Source organism: Fistularia commersonii, chromosome 11 (assembly GCF_037954325.1).
Source record: "Fistularia commersonii isolate RoL2024-O1a breed Wild chromosome 11, RoL_Fcom_v1.0, whole genome shotgun sequence".
NCBI lineage: Eukaryota > Metazoa > Chordata > Actinopteri > Syngnathiformes > Fistulariidae > Fistularia > Fistularia commersonii.
The window spans coordinates 16,147,253-16,164,752 of NC_141294.1; the positions used below are offsets into that span (position 1 = coordinate 16,147,253).

The following is a 17,500-nucleotide window of genomic DNA, read 5'->3' on the forward strand; positions in this document are numbered from 1 at the left end:
TTATCTGGAAAAGAATCATTGCCAAATCTGCAGTATCCCTGAAATATCAGCCCGAAAACTCGTGAGGACAAGACCCTTTAATTTAGCGATTGTGTTGCGCGTGACGCTATATGATCTCCGCCCGTGCACGGATCGGGGTCAGGAGAAACGGGAGGCCGCCTGGACTCACGTGGACGTGCAGGGAGAACTCCGTCACCAAACTGTTCAGCTCCCTCAGATCCTGGGAAGAAGAGTGTTTGTTAATGCGGCCGCGTTGCTTCAACACACACCTCGTGCAGAAACTCGCCGATCGCTTGAGATGTAACTGAACGCCTTTAATGCAAATGTGAAAATGAATTCCTACGCCATGTTTGGCGTCTTCTGGTTTTACGTCCTTCACCTGAACGTCTGAACCGGCAGCGTACCTCCTCCAGGCTGTCCCAGGACTCGGCGGCGCACTGATCGGCCGGGATCTCCGGGAGGCAGAAGGCCTGGATGGGCCCGGCGGCGCCCGGATCCTCATCTGGCAGTGGTGACGGCGCAAAAGCCTGGGGCGTGGCGTTGGAGCACAGGAGCAGGAAGTCCCGCGTGGCGGTGGACGCTCTGTCCCTGACCGGCCGCACCAGCTTCTCCAAAGCGGCGGCGTCCTCCGGGCGCACGCGGGCGCACAGCTTCTCCATCTCGCTCATGTTGGCCCTCAGCTGCTGCGGTGGGGGGGGTTCGGTGGAGAAGGTTCGAGACGGTCAGTGAGGACGGCGTGAAGACACACCGCACCGGGGCCCCACGGAGACCCCGGAGTACTTGAGCTGCAGACGGTTCAGAATGACTGAACTAAAGGGCTGCCTGTTGCATCAGCAGGAAAGAGCAGCTCCTGCTCAGCACCTCAGCACACACATCTGCTGACGGCAACATCTGAGGAGGGCCGTCAAGGCTTAACGGCTCCGATATGAGGGGAGCGTGAGACCCCCTTCATCCCGCCGAGCCCCGAGGATGACGGAGGGATTTACATCCCAGCCATCAGCCCTCCAGGCCCAGCACCACCTGGACTCATGGGTGTGTGCACTGCAGGTTAACGCATTTTGCTAATTATACAACATGAATAAACATGTGTGTGTGTGTGTGTGTGTGTAAACTTGTCCACCGCGTGCATGAGAAGTGAAAAACAGACTGATTAACACCGAGACAGTCGGGTCAGGCAACCTGTCAGACCGCAAATTAACCGTGACCACTGAGGAGCGCGCACACACACACACACACATACACACACGTGCACGAGCAGGCTTCGCGGTAAACAGCAGATTTTCATGCTAAAACAGTATTGACGCTGCTTTGCCTGCCGGGCTGAGGGGGGCTGGGTGCTCAATCTGCCCACGTGGTCCTCTTGGGGGCCGGCTCAGCGTGGGGCGAGTGGAAGTACATGTCAATCATTACGTGATGAGTGGATGGGTGGGTGGAGGGGTTGGACAACACACACACACACACACACACACACACACACACACACACGCACGCACACACGCGCACGCTACCCTATCTGAGAGTGGGGGTGGACAAAGGACAGTCGGATAGCACAGGAATAAATCTAAACATGCGGAAAGGCCTGCCTATCTATCTATCTATCTATCTATCTATCTATCTATCTACATCTATGGACACACACACACACACACACACTCCTCGGCGCCGAGTACACCACCCCCTACTCAGGATTAACACTGCGAGGACACGGGAAAGCACTCTGTGTGCGTCCCCGGGGTTGCCGGGGTAATGGTGAGAGGATAGGTGTGTGTCTGCTCCGAGTTATTTCACCGTCGGAGACATGGTGGCTTCCAGGCAACGACATCCCCCGAGGCGCTTCACACCCAGCGAGTGTACGCACACACACCCATACACACTGGTACATTTAAGCAATAACTTTTTTTTTTTTTTTTTCTTGACCTGATTTGCTGTTCTTGTTTTGTTTTTGTTTTTTTTTTTGTCCCCCCCTTCCTCTCAGCAAATTCACAGGATTGTTCGCAAAGTTGCTGGGAAAATGAATAAATCGATAAGAGAAGATGAGGCGAAGAAGAGGATGTGTGTTTTCGTTTCCTCTCCAGCCGGTTGGTCCATTCAGGCTTACACACACACACACACACAAAACGTCTGCGGCGGCGATGCACGCTATACGTTCACAGTCATACTTGTTTTGAGCACTCGGAGATCCTCGGGTCACATTCTCCTTTACACAATCGTCACATTGACACGCGGCCGGCCTGGATACACACACCGCCTCGGTGATGACGCACAGGAAGCCGGGATTTATAGGGCTGGCTCCGGGCTTGGCTGATAGTAGTGGATGGCATGGATTTTTTTTTTTTCTTTTCTTTCAAGGAAAGTACCGGAAATATAATTTCCACTCACACACACACAGATACACTTGTTGACAGGAGGTTAAGTCTGTACCTGGACGGTCCGGCTGGCGTTTATGTGCTCTTGATGAAGTCGGTCCCATTGCTTGCTAGCTTGGAACTGCACAGTGGTAAGAGAGGTACACGCAATCAGCTGACGGGAAACGTGAGGCGGTGGACACGGCGTGCCGGACCCGAGGCGTCACCTTCAGGATGTTGCTGTGGTGTTTGTGCAGCCGCTCCAGGTCCGTGGGCAGAGCCACTTTGATGAACTTGTGGACGGGAGCCTCCAGGCGCCTCAGCGTCAGCCCGCTGCCTTCGTCCGCCATGTGACCCCCCCGCCGGCCGGACCCGCGGCCCGCCGCCCCTGCGTAAGCTCAGGCGCCGCACCTGCTGGGCTTTATCCCTCCGCCCCTGCAGACGCTGGAGAAAAATTAGTGTTTTGTTTTTTTTTTAATATGTAGAGGAATGAAGCGTTAACTTACTCGGTGACACACGCGAGACCGCCCACGTGTCACCTCCACCCGTCCACCCATCACCAAAGCACAAGCATAGCTTCTTCGCTGATGATATAAACAGGGAGAGACTGATCCAAGCTAGGGACGAACGCGCCGAAAACCACGGCGCGGCTAACATGGCGCTAAGGCGCTAACCCGTCGGACATAAATCAGCCACTACTTGTCATCTGAATGCGTCCTTTCAAATCACAGCAGGGAATGATCAATAAATCTGCAAGATGGGGTTCCCATCTATTGCAACCCTGGACCTGCAACTCCACCCCTCTGCGGTTCAGTAAGGTTTTGGTAATTCAAAAACGGTCAAACTGAATTATTTGTTAGCATAACTGCTAGCGACTGATTAAATGTGTAGCTCTTGCTCACTCGTATGGTAACGGAAACCTCCTTTAATTGCATGTCTGCTTTTCCTTCTTCCTGCTGCTCCATTAGAGGCCACGTCCAATCACCTGCATCCATCTAACCCACATCTGCCTCTATCTAACCCTCTCCTCTAAGGTCTTCCAACCTCAGCTCCAACCTCAGCATCCTTCTACCTAGCTTTACACCATCCCTCCTCTGTCCATCTCCAAACCATCTTCATCTGACTTTATCTCCAGAACATCCAACATGTGCTGTCCCTCAGATGGACTCCTTCCTGATCTTCTCCCAATCTTCCTCACTCCCAAAGAAGAGCCTCCACATCTTCATCTTCCCTGCCTCCAGCTCTGCCTCTTGTCTTCTCCTCAGTAGCTCCTCTGCAAACATCATGGTCCATGGAGATTCCTGTCTACCCTCATCTGTCCACCTGTCCATCACCACTGCAAACAAGACGGGGCTCGGCGCTTCTCCCCGACGCTCTCCCACCTCCACCTGGAACTCCTCCATCACACAGCTGCGACAGGTGATAGCTACTGACTGTTATTGCGAGGCCGTGTGCAGAAGGTTTCTTCCACCAAAGATTCCTCGAGTGTCTGTTTGTATTTTATCATATGACGATGACAATCACAGAATCCACCATGTTTTTTTTGGGGGGGCCTCTTTATCGGCGTTCCAATGTGGCGCCATGTGACCGACCCTTCCTGAAAGTTTCTCCTGAAAGGAACTAAATGACATATTTGTGTTGGGAGAAGAACAAGCCCAGTGTTGTCCTCTTTCCATGGAACCAGGGAGACTGTCACACTCTGCACCCACCCCGTCCCTTCCGTCGCCGGTCGGACAGACGCCAGGATTCGACCACGGAGGCTCGGCGTCTCGGAAACATTCTTTCACAAACCGCTGCCGTTCCCACGTTAGTGACAGCAAGGGAAACGTCTTGGATGCTGCGAAATAAAACGCGGAGGAGGCGTCTTTCAGGTGATTGGCTTCCCTCTCAGTGGAAACTAATCCGTTTGCATCGCCAAGGCAACCTCCGAGGGCGATCGAACCCACTTGTGTGATCCAAATCAGCTGATTTAGACAGATGCCCCTCTGGTGTCAGGGGATGTTTACTTAACCCTCAACTGACATTCCACACAATTCAAATCAAGCCTCAGTTTATTCAGAAATAACTAACCCGCGACCTAATGGATGTACGCCCGCTTCAAAACACCGTTTATACTTCGGTGTGTGTTTCGAGTATTATTCCAAAGCGCATGAGACGGAAACGAAACCTCGGCTTCACCAAAGCTTTCTTCTACTTTTACTTTCACGTTATCAAGGTTATCAGCAGTGCTTGTACGAATAAAAGCATTGGGAAAGACAAACAAAATAAATGAAGAGAGAGATGTTAAATGTCATTTCCACTTTTGGTAAAATACTCATAGATACAAGAAGGTGTTTCAAAGACGATAAGCTCCTAAGAACTAGCATAAATTTGGGTTCCATGATGCAAAAAATGGTGACAACGAACATGACGTAGAAGAGTTGGGGAACAACCTGAATTAAAACAGAATGTGGTTGTTATTCTTGAGAGAAATAACACCTATGTATAGTATTTGGTGTTTTACTCTTTCCAAACTTTTTCACTATTTGCGTCACTTGAAAGAAGTGATAAAGTTGGCCAAAACAACACCGGGTGAAGCTACAGGCTAAATTAGCTTCCAGCTGTGACTGTTAGCGTTGATGCTAACAACGTAGCCACAGGCAGCTAGCCGAGAAAGTAAACGACACTTACCGGATAAAACAACGCTCTCTCGTGTAACGCACATCCGATAAAACCCGTTTTGAGCCTCCGTACATCTGTAAAAAATCCCCCAAAATAAACGGTATCGCACAGGGGATTTTTCGGGGGTTGCTTTTGGACAAGTTTGTGATGTTTGTCAACAACTCTCCTCCGAGTGCGTCGATTAAAAGGTTCCGGTGTGCTTCCGCAGCCGGAGCACTGAGTTCCACATCCTTTACTTTATATTACAATTTATATGAAATGAAAAAAATATATTATATGATTATATTTTTTACATATATGATTATATGACAAATAAATAAATAAACAGAATGGATCAGCGTTTAAAAATGAGACTCATTGGAGAGTGCTGCTCGCTGTATCTCTAAAAGCATGTCCCTGTTTGCAAACTGATTCAAAAATATTATATTATATTATATTATATTATATTATATTATATTATATTATATTATATTATATTATATTATATTATATTATATTATATTATATAACGGGTTTGGGGTGACGTTGAGGCTGTGTTGCCTTCAGTATGTCAAAACTGTTAAGCGCAAGACATAAAATTGATTTCGTGACTGAGAGGTTTTCTCATCACCATACAACTTGGAAATGATGTCTTTAGGCAAATCCGTCATTAAATGACCGAAATGGTTGTAAACAAAGGTCTCTATATTTCTGAAAGGAGGGGCAGTGATAAAGTCATCATCACAAGAGGACCGTTCGACATCTACGTCAATAAAATACAGAAATGATTGTGCTCGGAGGGTAAATCACGAAGGAAAATATTGAAAAACAACTGCCCTGATTTCTCTCTGACACGAAGAACTGCAAAGGGCATGGAATTTCAAAAATATTTCCCTGCAGGTGATACTCTTTGACGGAGGTCTTCGACATACTCATGATACGAACAATCCCGCTATCTGTCTCGTAAAATGCGGATGACAAAAAAAACCCAAACAAACACTATTTACAAAGACACATTGGACCCCGAAGGAAAACCGGAGACAATAGTAGAACTGTGGATCGGATCGGTGTTGAGAGAAAGGATAAAGTGTGTGTTCAGATTGCCGATGAATCAAAGATTACTCAAAATGTGACTAGAGGGCACAAGGACGTCCCCTCTGGAAATTATAGCTATCCGACTGTCTTATTGTGGAAGACCGAGGACACACAAATACAAACACAAAAATAAACATACAAATCTGCGCCTTCACACCAGCGCTGGCATCTTTTTGTGGAATAGAGAAGCAGACAAACTGGCTATTGGTGAAATTGACACTGCATCGCAAAGAAAAGTGCAGCAACGGCGAACAATCGGGTCACAAAACCCGGAAAGGAAGTTGCGGGGAGCGGGCTGAGGTCTGGTCATGACAGGAAATCGTCTGTGCTGAAACGGTGGAGCTCGATCTTTAGCGCGCGCAGGAAACGCGTGTGTGTGATTGACCGAAACAGGAAGTACATCATGGCGAGGAGACACCGGCGAGGGGCTGAATAACATGCCGAGCGTGTTTTCCCTTGCAGAGCAGCGAGAACCGAGGAGGGCAGCAGCTCTGGTTAATTCAAAATAACAAAAATATATAAAAGGAGTTCGTCAGTTGTTTCCTCCTCTTCTTCTTCTTCTTCTGTCGTTTTCTTCCAGGTAAACGCGTTCCTCCCTCCTTCCCCCTTCCGCCGTGCACGCGCAGCACTAATCGGGCCTTTTACACTTAATTAAATCCATATACATGATGAAGAAATTATTTGAATTTTAATATTTTAATTAAATTATTACAATTACTCAATTAGCTCCCGGTCATCCCTACATTAATAATGTTGACGTGAACTCATATGTAACGCTTGCACGCTATTAATAACTCTCTCCCCGAGGGCTGGGAGCTCCTCCAGACGTGCATTAAGACATATTTAAAAAGTGTGTAATGACATGGATGTTTTTTTCTGACATGTTTGTTTTATTTCCTCCACACTTTGTTCCTGAAATGGCAGATTTCCCTCAGTTTCTCGCACTTCTGGGCATTTTAGGGCACCCGTGTCCAAAGTCCGGCCCGCGGGCCAAATGTGGCCCGAGTTCAGGCTGAACCGGCCCGCAGCTTCTGTTATAAAATCAATATAAAATCATTATAAAATCAAATTTTTTCTATATTTTTCATCTGAGTTTAAAATTGAAATAACGAAAAATGGAAAAAAAAACTCCTTTTTGAGAAGAAGTGATACAAGGATTCACATGTTTTGTACTTCTGTATAATATCAGTTAGTGTTATTTTACGATTCACATGTTTTAAATTTAGAAGCTCATATAGTGAATACTAGATTTTTTTTTTCCAGACAGACTTTTTCCTAATTTTATGTGGTATTCAAATATAAAAGATTTTGGTAACAACAACTTTAGATTTGTGTTTTGTGTTAAAACATGAAAAGTATGCCATTTGCAATAAATGAAATAATTCATTTACATTTAAAGTCAAGCTGAATGGTCGGCCCTCATACATTTTCACCTCACCCGCTTTGCAAAAAGGGTCTCCAATGAGCCTCCGTAATGCGTCAGGACTGTTGGAGGAACCCTGAGAACCCTGTGGAACCCCACGCAGACACGAGGAGATCATGGAGACAGAAGGAAGTCCTGTGGGAATCCAACCAGGGATCTTCTGGCCGCGAAGAGGACGTCTTATTCCCCACGTATTTTCATGCTCCGTGAAGGGAACTTCCCCTCCTTATGAAGGGATGAAAAAGGGCCATGAAGACAAAAAGTCTCAAAGTAGCGGGGTTCTGTTCATTTTGAGCTTTTATGGACGCCACATCTGTGAGACTGTGGCTTCCAGCTCATAAACTGCAGCACAGGACTGCATGTGTGTGTGTGTGTGTGTGTGAGTGCGTGAGTCACCCAACTCTGTAAAAATCATGATTTTTGAGTCGAGATTTAACCGCCGGCCTCTAAAAATCGAGTCCAATCAAGTAAGTATTCTGAAGCCGGCGCGGGAGGCAGGTTCTCCCAGCCACCGGGGCATTTAAGTCCCGTTTTTTTTTTGCCGTTCTCGCCACGTGAACCCGGCGGCGAAGGGAGTCGGGCTTGTTTGTGTGGATTCCAGCGCAGAGCAAAGCGCAAAGCGGGGTTCCCCCCTCCTATGGCATGTTTCCACTTCCCCTCTTCATCACCTTTTACCTATGACATTTAGGCCACCCCACGCCCTCCTCCCCCCACGCTCTCGTTCCAGGCGAGGGGCCAGAGTCGGCGCGCGGTCCCCGGCCGAGGGGGATTTCCCCCGGCGCTGCAAAATTGACTTGAGTGTACATAAATTGTGCATTTGGGCATACACACCAGTATGTGTGTGTGTGTGAGAGAGAGAGAGAGAGAGTGTCTATCTGGGTGTGCTCTATGTGGGTTTGTGCACGAAAGAGTGAGAGTGGGAGTCAATACACCAAATAATCCAAAGTGTGGCTTTCTGAATGTGTCTAGTGTGTGTGTGTGTGTGTGTGTGTGTGTGTATTTGATGTGAGAATCAGGTGTTTATGTTTCTCTGTGTAACATTCAGTTAAAAGTCGAGGTAGCAAATAATTGGAATGATATTGTCTTTGGGTCGTGTGTGTGTGTGTGTGTTTGTGTGCACAAATCAGTGAATATGAGTGTGTGTGTGTGTGTTTGTGTCTATGCAAGACGTGGGATCCAAATGTTTTGTTTATTTGTGTATCATTCAGTTAAAAGTCTAGATAGGAAATTATATGAAATATACTGTCCTTATGTCTTTTTTTGTGTGTGTCTGTATTTGTGTGCACATAAGAGTGAATGTGAGTGTGTGTGTGTGTTTGTGTGTGCAACATGCAGGTGGGAGTCAATACTCCAAATAATGCAAAGTATGTGGCTTTGTGCATGTGTTGTGTGTGTGTGTGTGTGTGTGTGTGTGTGTGTGTAAGACACGAGATCCAAATGTTTTTGTTTCTGTGTAACATTCAGTTAAAAGTCTAGATAGCAAATGATCTGGAATATATTGTCTTTGTGTCTTTTGTGTCTACTGTGTGTGTGTGTGTGTGTGTGTCTGTGTGTATGTGTGTGCGTGTTTGTGTGCACAAAAGAGTGAATGTGAGTGTGTTCGTTTGTATGTGCAACGTTGAGGTGGCAGTCAATACACAAAAGAATCCAAAGTGTGTGTGGCTTTGTGCATGTGTCTAATATGCGGTGAGTGTGTGTGTGTGTGTGCGTGTGTGTGTGTGTGTGTTCGACGCAAGATCCAAGTGTTTATGTTTCTTTTTGTAACATTCAGTTAAAAGTATAGATAGCAAATTATCGGAAATATGTTGTCTTTTATATGTGTGTGTGTGTGTGTGTGTGTGTTTGCGTGCACAAAAGAGTGAATGTTAATGTGTGTTTGTACGTGCACGATCAGGTGGGAGTCAATACACTGAATAATCCAAAGTGTGTGGTTTTGTGCATGTGTCTAGTGTGTGTGTGTGTGTGTAGCTCAGTGACAATGTAAGTGGATGTGTGTGTAGCATTCAGTTGGGAGTCGATAAACATATAAACCAAGAGTGTGTGGATTTGTGTCTGGAGTGTGTGTGAGGTGCCACTCTTGTGTAATCCAGGAAGTGTGTCAGCAGGAGAGGAAGTCAGCGGGGAGCGGCGACGGCTCTCACCTGCCGCGTCTTCCTGTTTTCAGAACAGGTGTCGCTGATCTTCAGTAATAAAGCTCCCGATTGGTCGGGTTATGGGTAGCGCGGGTCGGCGTGGTCGCAGAAAACACACACACACACACACACACCGCTGCTCTCACCGTAAATGGCTTTTGCTTCGTGTGTATGTGTGTGTGTCTGATCTAATGGGACCTCTAATTAAGACTCTGGGGGTATCTGTTATCTGTCAGACCTAATCGATTGTTCGAGAGAGTGACAGCTCACTGTGTGTGTGTGTGTGTGTGTGTGTGTGTGTGTGGTTCACCGTTGATGCTGAGCTATCTGTGTTTCATGGCTGCGTAACTGTGTGATTTTTCTCACCACTCAGAAACAATGTAATCATACACCAAAGATCATCTACACACACACACACACACACACACACACACACACACACACACACACACACACAGGTGATTCATTTGTGACTTGATGTTAAAGGCAGGTGGGAGTGAAGACATTAAAATTTGTCCCTGTTTATTTGTGTCCAGGGTCCCGGTGACCCCGTGACCCGGTGACCCCGCATGACCCCATGTGACTCGACTCGTATCAAACACCATCATTCACACACACACACACACACACACACACACACACACTGTTCTCTTCGAGAGCGCTACGGCTTTTCACGGACTTTCAAATGGAGCTCAATTTCTTTTTCTCCCATTCCTTTAATTTCAGCTCACACACACACACACACACACACACAAAGACACAAACACATACAGATAAAGCAGCTCACAATTTCACCACCACAGTCTCCATCAATCACCTGGCTGTCCGACGGGGGGGGGGGGGGGGGGGGGGGGGGGGGGGGGGGGGGGGGGGGGGAAGACGTGTGTGCGTACGTGTGCGTGCACGTGCGTGTGTGTGCGTGCACGCGCGTATGTGGGTGTGCGTGCGTGCTCGTGCACAGGCGGGTTAAGTGAGTGATGGCAGTGACAGTATAGACGGCATGTGCTGTGAAATGTCACCGCGGCGATCAATGATGTTTAACGAGGCTGGAGGCTGATCTGGACCTCATGCTAACACGCAGCCTCCTCCTCCTCTTCCTCCTCTTCCTCCTCTTCCTCCTCTTCTTCCTCTTTCTCCTCCTTTTCCACCCTTTCCTCTCCTAACCCTCAACAATCCCTCTGGAGCAACCTGCCGCGATGCTCATGAGCAACACACAGTCACACACCGGGTCGAAATAGCTGGTGAAACCACTATAATAATAATAACAATAATAATAATATCCTACTAATAAATGGAATAATAATCATAATATGTAATAATGATAATTATACCAATATTAATAATGATGCCAATAATCCCAATATCAGAGTAATGGTAACGTTATAATTCTAATGATAATGATGATGATGTTAATAATGACAACACAGGACGCAGCCGGGCAGAATAATCAGAACTAGTTTATGATTTCAAAGTGCCGAACAGAAATAATCCAGTGAACCAAAAGAGAAAGAAAGAAAGAAAAAAAAAAAAACAGGAAACTCAAACTCTGAGGGACGTTGAAAAAACAGCAATTTTTCTTTTTCTTTTCTTCTTTTCATTTCTCTTCTTCTTCAAAAAAAAAAACAAAAAACCAAAAAAAAAAAAACAAACAATGCACGACTCGTACCACAATATTTGAAAAAGCTAAAAACACTTCAAAATATTAGTTTTGTATATATATATATTTATATATATTTATAGATCTATAGAATTTGCTTTTTTTTTTTTTTTTTTTCAATTCAAACTGCTGCCATGAGTGTGTAAGTGGGTGGTGGAGGCCCGGGAGGGGGTGGGGAGGGGGGGGAGGGCGATCCCCCCCTGTGTAACCGCGGTTTGAGACACACACACACACACACACACACACACACACGGGACGAGACACTCCTTTTTTTCTTCTTCTCTTATCAAACGGGGTCGTGGCGGCTGGTCGGATCAGGTCTCCGACGCCGGCTGCCCCCCCCCGGACACAGGGGCGACCCCCCCTCCAACCCCTCCAACCCCCCAAAAAATAAAACCGGGGCATGACTGTGGAATGTTTGGGCCGCAGACCTGCAGCTATCTGTCGAGCACCCCAAGTCCCCCCCTCCCCCCCAATCTCCTCCTGCAGGGGGTTGTTTTCCTTTTTTTTTCGGGGGGTGGGGGGGGGGCGTCCGGGTGTGTGTCTGTGCTTCTCAGGCTCCCGGTGGAGGGGGAGGGGGGGGAGGGGGGGGGGTTGTAAGTGCTTCGAAAGCCGACCTCCGTCCCGGACCGGAGCGAGGGAAGAGGCCGCGAAGAAGAAATGTTACGTACGAAAGAAGGAGTTCAAGTCTGAGGGACTCAGTCGTGGGTGGTTAGTGCACGGAGGATCCGCCGGCCAGAGGGAAGCGGGGTTGGGGCGCGGGGCGGATGTTGGGGCGCGGGGGGGGGGGGGGTCGGCGGACCGGCGCTCTCCTTTATCTACCGACAGTCTTTTCCTACGAGAATAATTTAGAGTTTGAAATAAGAACCTTCCGTCTCCGTCTCCTCGCGGTTGCGGTGAGATAGCACTTTTTCGAAATCAAAAAAAAAAAAAAAAAAAATTGCACTTGGAATCAAGAGCGTGCTTGCATGTGTGTATATGTGTGTGTGTGTGTGTTTTGCATGTGTGTGTGTGTGTGTGTGTGTGAAGTATTCCCACTCCTGCTCCGTGATTCTGACGCTCTCTGACCTCCGACCTTCTTGTTTCGGGGCGGTACGGGTTGCAGTGAGCCCCCCCCACCCTCCACCCCTTCCATTGTGACAACAGGAAGTGGCGTCCGGGGTGCAGTCCCCCCCCCCCCCCCACGCCGGAGGAGGGGGGGCCAAAACACACATAAAACACTCGGTGAACCTTCCTTCGCTGATCGGACCGTCTGAGTCGGTTTTTTTTTTTTCCTGCTGTCACCCCCCTCCCCTCCCCGACGAGAAAAGAAATGGTAAAGCGTTTTTAAAGTCTTGTTTTTCAAACCGGTGAAAAGCATCAAGCTGGTCGTGTCTTTCAGCGACAGTCAGTAAGGAGCCGTCCGATTGGCTCCCGCTGCTCGGGGTCTCCGGCGGCGCGGGGGGGGGTCGGGCGGAGACCCGGACGGGGAGGACGGGAAGAGACGGGACGTGGGGTTTTTCTTCTTTTTTGTTTTCCCGACCTCCCTTTCAGTCAGCCCGTCAGTACGGCAGAGTGTCCAGGAACCTGTCAATCACGGGCGGAGGCGGGACCAGGTCCTCCAGCTTCAGGTAGAAGATCCGCTGGAGGCCTTGAGTCCTCTGGGAGCGCAGCTCGGCCCTCAGGCCCAGGACGCGGCTGAGGGGCGGGCCGGCCTTGGACGAGGAGGCCGGGCCGCAGCCCAGGTGGTCTCTGAGGCAACATATGACTTTACTCTGCAGATCCTCCACGCGCTTCGGCTCCTTCAGGCCCGGGACTTGCTCTGCGGACGGCAGGAGGGGGGGGGACACACACACGTCAGGAGGGGCTTTCATCACAAGTCAGCCAACACACACACACACACACACATGTCAGGCCTCCTTCAGCTGAGAGAGCAATAGCTACATCTTCTCTTTTATTGAATTCCACCTCATTAGCCTGTATGGCTCAAGTTCTTAACGGGCCCTAACCTGTCTTACCCGCTCTGGATCAATGCAGGGTTCTAACCCAATGAGCCCTGTGCACGGCGTGGACAACACACACACACACATGCAGGGATATATGTGTGTGTGTATATATATATATAAACATTTGCTCGCCCACCACACACCAACACTCCCCGCAATTTAAGACATTGACAGAAACAAAAGTGCTCAACAATTAGCTGATTATTCTGCCCTGTGAGCGGCCAAATTAGATTAGAAACACACACACACACACACACACACACGTGCGTGCACACACACACACACACATAGGCTGCTGCCCGTAGCAACTCCGGTGGCACTCGGAACGAGCTTAATGTGACACTAACTCATTCTGCAGGGAACAGGCTGACCCCCTCCGCTCCTGTCACACACACACACACACACACACACACACACACATACACACACGCAGGCTGCAGGGAGGCTGTGACAAATATAGGTCTCACTCGGAGCGGTCCATTTATCCGAAACGTGTTTATTGTTTGTTTATGTGACGCCTTTGTTTGCAGCTCCGCGCCTCCTTTCAGCCTCACACACTCCTCCCTCCTCTTCCTCCTCTTCTTCTTCCTCTTCCTCCCCCGCCAAGGGGATCGATGCCCGCCTTTTCTGCACCGGCCACTCCGCGCCGGTCGATCAGCCCCGGTCGCCCCGGCGGCTCCGTTTGTGGCGGCGCGCCGCAGGCCACCGGCGAGGTGGTGGAGCGGCGGCCGGCGGTGGGGCCGGTCGATCGGGCACAGAGTTAAGTGCTCCCCCGGAGAGAGACGGGGACCAGGGTCGGAGGGTTTACATGGAGGAGGAGGAGGAGGAGGAGGAGGAGGCAGGTCTCAAAATAAAGCACCACTATATGTGTGTGTGTGTGTGTGTGTGTGTGATATAAAAACATGAAATGTGAACTTAATTGCACGGACGTGCTCCATCACCCTGGGCTACATTTATAATTGACTGTTTCTAATGCATATCTAATGTATTCCGTCTCCGGACGTGTGTGTGTGTGTGTGTGTGTGTGTGTGTGTGTCCACGGAGACACAGTGAAGAGCCTCCATTTTTCACACACTGATTAGAGGGCCAGGTGTGAGGCAGGTGCAGCAGGTGCTCCCGGGTGTCGGGTTCTTCTCCTGGCGGGCGGAGACGTGTCCACCTGATCTCCGCCGCTTCCAATCGCCCGCAGGTGGAGGAGGCGTCGGCGGCGGGGGATTTGGAGGTCGTCACGCACGCTGACGTGACGGGAAGAGGCAGGTGCGCCTGCGGGGCCTGCGCCGCCTCGAAACGGGTGGAAGCAGTTTTTTTTTTTTTTGCGGACCCGATGCCACCAGGAGCATCGGATGCGTGAAGATAACGGGGTGTAGCTTCTCGCGTGATTTAAATGGGTGGGCGACCTGGGTGTAGTTACCTGTGAGGAGTACCAGGGCCGCCAGGCAGGAGAAGGCAGAGGCGTCCAGGTGTAGGCTCTGGAGGTGGGTGGAGAAGTCCCGGATGGAGTCCAGCCACTCCCCGAAGCCGCGAAGGCACTGGAACCTGTGCAGCACCAACCCGTTGCAGAAGACCAGCTTGTCCTCGGACAGCACGGACCTGGAGGGGGGGGGGAAGCAAAGCACAGGGCGGAGGGTGTGTGTGTGTGTGAGTCCCTCAGACCTCCTCCTCAGGGCTGAGGGCCCGTTTCTCCGAACGGCCTGGAAAGGAAGCAATTTCAATAAAAGGCAGCGAGAGCTGGCAGAGCCGGCCCGCACACGGCAGCAGCATCAAACGCGCATTCGACCCGCAATTTCCAAATTATGGCGTCTTTTAAAGCATTCCTGAGTTTCCTCCCGGTGGGGCGGCGGGCGTTTTTTTTTTTTTTTTTTTTTTGGGGGGGGGGGGGGGGGTAAAGCAGGTAAACGGCCTTGGCGTGCCTCGGCCGCACAGCGCAGTGGAAACAAAAAGCCCCTAATGAGGAAATGAAAAGGCTCCTCCGACCGATTTAACCGTCAGCTACTCGCCGCCTTGCCAGTGAGCAGAGAGAGCTGGAGGTGGAGGTGGAGACTGGTCTTTATTAGTGCCTGACAGAAGAACATGGTCTCCTTCATGATAATAATAATAATAGCGGGGAGACGTTGCACGGAGGAGGAGGCTGGGCGGAGGGACCGACGAGGTTTCATTTGGGAACATTTGGGTTTGATTACTCCCAGAGACCTCCACACGCTTTTCGGCGGAGGGCCTGCGAGGCTTTTCCGCACGCATCCTCCCCGAGGATGGACTTTCCAAGGCTCCTCCACGCGGTTATTGCTTGGGAGGTGGAGGGAGAGACCTTCAAAATGCGAAAGCAGGAGGAGGAGGAGGAGGAGGAGATGTCGCTTCTTCTCGGGTCGCCGGGCAAATTAAGGGGAAAAAACAAGCGGGTCGGGGACGGGCGGAGACAGGCAGGCGGACAAGCAGCTCGGCGTTATATACGGCCCGGGCTTCGGCCGCGCATTCCTCTCATCCCTGACGACGCCGTCGCCACGGCAATCGTCCGATAACCACAGAAACCGTTTGGTAACGGCGCTGTTCGCAGCAATGCCGGCCCGCAGGAGCGGAGCAAATTTACTCTACACACACACACACACACACAAGCGTGCACGCATGTGCGCACAGACGTACGCTCAGCCGCCCGGTTCACCGCGGGGGGGTCAACGCCGGGTCGCGGTCGACAAGGAGACGGGGCGGGGGCGACCCCGAATCCCCCTTGCTCTCACGGGGGAAGTAAGACAGAGCCGGGTTTGTGTGTGTTTCCCTCTCCTCCCGTGGGAGCGCTGATGGGGAGATGATCAGCGCGCACTCGTGTGTGTGTGTGTGTGTGTGTGTGTGTGAGAGTTGCGAGCGTGAGTCAGAGGCTGATCTCCTCCTTTCGTCTCCTGCTGGAGCTGTGATGCCACCACCCATCCTCTACCCACCCTGCACCTGGAGATCATCGCCGCCTTGGATGTGTGTGTGTGTGTGTGTGTGAGTGAGTGTGTGTGTGTGTCTGTTTTTCTTCTTTTGAGGTGAGGAAGGGGTGCAGGGGGGGTCAAGTGAGTGCGCTTGTGTGTCTGAATGTGTTGGTTTTCTGCCCCAGACGACGGCCCGGACAAAAGGACGCGCTTGTAGCCCGACTCCCCTCCTCCCCGTAAATCCCGGCAGCCACATGCCTCGAAGGGGGAGGCCGGTAACCCGGGGCAATGGAGAGGCCGAGATGGTCCGGGGAGCCATAATGGCACCACAGGTATCCAGGAGCGGCACACACACACACACACACACACACACACTGTACTGCACCAATGAGGCGCTACTGCGGACTCCCTTTCTCCCGGCAGCTGAAGTGAATATGCATCACTTTCCCAGCTGACCAGTTTTTCAGAGGGGACTCATGGTGTCAACACACACACACACACGTGCATGCGTACGCACACACACACACACACACGCACACGCTCTCTTTGCGTCACATCTCGGATCTCCGTGGGTGTAGCTGCTGTCGTAGCCGCGGAGTCCATTCATAACGCGGTTCATATGGCGATTACTCAGCTCCTCCTCCTCACCTGTGAGCCAGCCGCAGGACGAACAGCTCCAGGAAGGCCGAGTCGATGAGAAGGTTCTGGTCGTCTCTGTGGAGCTCGGAGAAACCCGGCAGCCGGTCGGCCCAGCACCTGGTGGTCTCCATGGAGATGGTGAGCAGCCTGTAGAAGAGCTGGATGTGGTCGGCGTCCGAGGAGGAGGAAGGGGGGTCGGCCGCGCTGAACTGCGGAGGGGACGGGCGGAGGTTAGGGGGGGGGGGACGGCTTGACGGGTCAAGACCCGAGGGGACGGACGCACCTGGCTGTAGTCGAGGTCTCGCGGCGTGCAGTGGGAGAACGCCCTGAGCAGAGCCGACAGCAAGCTGAGGGGGGGGGGACGGGGGCGACACCTCCGTCTGCAGGGGGCTCTTTGGTTTGGATGGCAGGCGACCCCGCCGACCCTTCAGGCTGTCGGTGCGCACCACTGCAGGGAAAGAGAAAGCGAGGAGGTGAAGGCCTTCCACCCTTCAACCCACCCTCTGTCTGCTCGCCAGCAGAGGGCGCTGCAGCTGGGATCGCAAATGCGTGTGTTGCAGGTCAAGTGTGTGTTTGCACATAAAGCATCTTTTTGTCATTTCTTCACAGTTAACACTCCTTCCTTCCTCCTCCTAGGATGCCTTCAATGTCCAGCTGCAGAAACTTAAAGGGGAGTGC

The 17,500-nt window shown here is 50.7% G+C and overlaps 2 protein-coding genes across 6 annotated transcripts in view; both read right to left on the reverse strand.

The window, feature by feature from the left end:
• The window catches only part of stx17 (syntaxin 17), a 20,015-nt gene extending 14,820 nt beyond the window's left edge, over positions 1-5,195 (reverse strand). For 4 of the 5 annotated variants that reach the window (XR_015106817.1, XR_015106818.1, XR_015106819.1 and 1 more), the window contains exons 1-5: positions 5,016-5,195; positions 2,573-2,789; positions 2,422-2,487; positions 405-683; positions 170-220 (exon numbers count right to left, since the gene is read on the reverse strand). Coding sequence is in view for 1 of the 5 variants with exons in the window: in XM_086155357.1 (XP_086011483.1) it covers positions 170-220; positions 405-683; positions 2,422-2,487; positions 2,573-2,695 (519 nt within the window). In the remaining 4 variants the exon portion in view is untranslated. The remainder of the gene's footprint in view (positions 1-169; positions 221-404; positions 684-2,421; positions 2,488-2,572; positions 2,790-5,015) is intronic. The other variant, XR_015106820.1, reaches the window with a different exon arrangement.
• Positions 5,196-11,074: 5,879 nt separating this feature from the next.
• The window catches only part of nr4a3 (nuclear receptor subfamily 4, group A, member 3), a 17,614-nt gene continuing 11,188 nt past the window's right edge, over positions 11,075-17,500 (reverse strand). Inside the window, 5 exon segments of the mRNA XM_086155349.1 lie at positions 11,075-13,093; positions 14,689-14,867; positions 16,832-17,031; positions 17,106-17,180; positions 17,182-17,270. Of these exon segments, the coding sequence (XP_086011475.1) occupies positions 12,834-13,093; positions 14,689-14,867; positions 16,832-17,031; positions 17,106-17,180; positions 17,182-17,270 (803 nt within the window). The 3' untranslated portion in view covers positions 11,075-12,833.